Source organism: Nicotiana tomentosiformis, chromosome 5, assembly GCF_000390325.3.
Source record: "Nicotiana tomentosiformis chromosome 5, ASM39032v3, whole genome shotgun sequence".
In the NCBI taxonomy this organism is placed as follows: Eukaryota; Viridiplantae; Streptophyta; class Magnoliopsida; order Solanales; family Solanaceae; genus Nicotiana; species Nicotiana tomentosiformis.
This window is the reverse complement of record NC_090816.1, coordinates 20,229,354-20,232,890: the sequence shown is the minus strand read 5'-3', so window position 1 is coordinate 20,232,890 and position 3,537 is coordinate 20,229,354. Positions and strand designations below refer to the sequence as shown.

Sequence of the window (3,537 nt, the reverse complement as noted above, 5' to 3'; positions counted from 1 at the left end):
TACTCTTGCATATGCTCTAATCCAAATATCTAAATGAGATGTGCTTATACATCAATCATCGAGTTTAAGATTATATATTAATAGTATAAGAAATTATTTACATAATTAGATTACTTAATAGGTAATTACATGTTAATTTATAAATAAGCACCAAATAAACATTAATGTTTAATGTTTATAAATAAACAATAATTAGTATCGCAGATAAAATTTTATTAGTAGTGTAAGAAAATCTCTACATTGTCCATGTACATAATTCAAAATTCTTAGTCACATACTTTGGTACTAATTAGATAAGAGTGGGTTGCTCTAGTGGTAAGCACCCTCCACTTCCAACTAAAAGGTTATGAGTTCGAGTCATCCCAAGAGCAAGGTGGAGAGTTCTTGGAGGGAGGGAGCCGAGGGTCTATCGGAAACAGCCTCTCTACCCCAGGGTAGGGGTAAAGTCTGCGTACACACTACCCTCCCCAGATCCCACTAGTGAGATTATACTGGGTTGTTGTTGTTGTATACTTTGGTACTAACCTGTAGTTAGTGCCGATTAAAAATATAATTTGTGATATTTGTCTAGCAGATATTAGCTAAGTAGTGGAATTATTGGTAAAATTCGTTACTAGTCATGTAATCGTGATGATAACTAATTAATTCTATGATATAGGAAACATAATATTCTCTAGAAAACAATTCATAATATCCACAAAACCCATGATTAGATGCCAAAGGGATTAGTATGATTAATTATTTTTCTCTGTTCTTTTGTTTAATTAAAGTACATAAAAAGGGGATGGGAAAGATCATAAAGTTATGAGGAACTTAGTTAGTTAAGTTAATCAGACGCTTAATGCCTTTAATGAAGAATTAATTTAATTTTTGTTTGGAGTAAAGGAATATTAACTAACATATGAAGCTCAGAAGTAATCTGATTCACCGCTACATACGTTGCATCTTTTGCTCTCTTTTTTATTTTATTTTTTTTTTGAGAGAGAAAAAAAATTATGTTAGTAAAATTATGATTTTAATAGTAATTGTTGCCACCTCCACATGATTATTCTTTACTTTAACCACATAATTAATGGAGTTAGGCTTCCTAGTCATCAACAAGTGTGATAAGAATAAAGGAATTACAGGTTTAGGTGCCACTCAATATTACTGTATTTTTGGTCAAATTAAACTAAAGCAAGATTCATTGCATATCTGGTCGGATTATACATTGAGAGAGTAAAAATAATCTTTAACTATCAAATTGGATTTAAATTCAATACGCCGACAATGTGAAGATACTTTTTACACTATCAATAAATTTTAATACATGATAGCGCAGGTTAATTAGTTATCATCTTTACACTATCAATAAATTTTGATGTGTATCATGAGTTCAACTGTAAACACCTCTTTTTTTTAACTGAAATTACCTACTCCTAAGTAACCTAATGTTGTACATATTTTTTATAGCACTAACGTATAGAACTGTAATAATAGGTTACCTTGTTTTCTAGTTAATAACCAATTTGTATAAGTTCTGAACCTCGAGCTATCTTTCAATCCTATATAAATGAAATTAGTGTATAGCAATTTAAATCAAGAAAATAATTTATAACTACACTCTTTAGAAAAGGTTATTAGGTCTAATTTTATTTTGTTTCTTGCATGTTTAATTTGCTCAAAGTCAAATAGTAGTGGTGTAAGATTATAATATGAAATCTATATAATGCCTCCCAAAACACAAAAGTATAGCCAAATCGATACTAAGCAATATTGAAATATATAATGCATTAAAACATTAAAGACACATGAATTGAACACAATTTGTATATCTTTTTTGGACTGCTATATATATACCTTTAACAATAAAGTATATAACAATAAATGCTTCTTTATTGTTCCATGGTTGAACTACTACAGTCGAACCTCTCTATAACAACCTCGTCTGTTCCGATATTTTTTGGCTGCTATAGTGAAATGTTGTTATAAATGACATATATTATAACATAACATAAAAATCGGTTCCGAGAAAAACTTGGCTTTTATAGTGAACGATTGTTATATGAGGAAGCAGTTATAGAGAGGTCTGACTGTATATGTATTTAACAATAAATATTTCTTTATTTAAAAAAAAAAGGGAATCGCAGCCATAGGCTTCATTTTAATTAACACGAAGCAATTTAAGCATAAAGATTTGGATTTTGAAGGAGATGAGATTCCACAGCTTTATATATGCCAATTGCACTGTCTTTACCAGCCTTGATTTCTTCTTCTTTGACTATAAAATCACCAAATCCAATATACTTAGTTGTCATCTTGCAAATGCAGCCTCCATTTGACTCTTCAAATTTTACTTCATAAGAAATAGAGTCAAGTTTATCTCCCAATGCATCCCCTTCAATCATAGTGTATTTGCACACCATATTTTCTTTATCTAGTTCATCTATTTGATGTTTCACAAACTCAAAAGGACTACCTGCAAATTAAACCAAACTTAACATTATTATAAAATATAAAAAAGATAACCTGATGCACAAAGTATATCACATTCATACAGAATCCCGAGAATTGCACCCTAAGGGGTGTGATACAAAATGTCGTTACATCACACCATTTCGAAAATTTCATTATCACTAATTAAATTTCATTATAATGACTATTATAAAATGTCGTTAGAAGGATTATTATATAACCATTTGATTAGAGATTGTGAGGAGGGGGGTTAGAATTTTCCTTAAGCTTCATTTGCGGGGTGTATTTGATATGTCGGAAGTCATCTTTTAGAAAATATTTTCTATGAGAAAGTCGTCTTGGTGTTTGATTGCTAAAGAAAATTATATTTCATCCAAAAGGGAGAAATTAATTTCTCTATCATATTGATGGAGTGATGGATTTTATTTTCTTTATATCTATCTTAACTTTAAATTCATATTACATGCTACAATTAACATATAAATTTATTCTTTATCTTTAATATTCAAAAGGTTCATATATATATATATATATATATATATATATATATATATATATATATATATATATATGTGTGTGTGTGTGTGTGTGTGTGTGTGTGTATACACTTTTCACCTCTATCAACCGAACACAGAAAAATATTTTCTAGTAAATAACTTAATAACAAACTTGGAGTTGCATATATTTGACATCCTCAAAAATCTTTTTCCAAAAGTATTAGATAAAGATGAGAAAATCTCGAACTAGGTTCCTATATAGTGAAGTTATATAAGAACAGAATAATTACGTTATAATTAAATTTAATATATATTCACTAACCTTTTGTGAAGTTGACTTGTTCAATACTTCCAGCTCCACCATCTCCTTGTAACAAATCAACACTCTCAACAAATTGAGGCAATAGTTTGGGTATTAGGGACTTTGAATCCACAATTAAAGCCTTGAACAAACGAATTGGTGCTATAGGGGATGTAAGCTCTTGGGTAAAAGTTGCAACACCCATGATCTTGATTAGGCAATTGGTATTAGAACTAAAAGTTTAATTAGTGGCTAAAAAATCTAATGGTTTCTGCTGATTGTATG

At 29.6% G+C, this 3,537-nt stretch overlaps 1 protein-coding gene across 1 annotated transcript; it reads right to left on the bottom strand.

Annotated features, from left to right (window-relative positions):
* Positions 1-1,743: 1,743 nt before the first annotated feature.
* Positions 1,744-3,537, bottom strand: LOC104110937 (pathogenesis-related protein STH-2-like). Its single transcript, XM_009620510.4, has 2 exons — positions 3,274-3,537; positions 1,744-2,458 (listed from the first exon to the last, which is right to left on the bottom strand). Exons 1-2 carry the CDS (start codon positions 3,455-3,457, stop codon positions 2,163-2,165), a joined length of 480 nt encoding a protein of 159 aa, XP_009618805.1. The 5' UTR covers positions 3,458-3,537; the 3' UTR covers positions 1,744-2,162.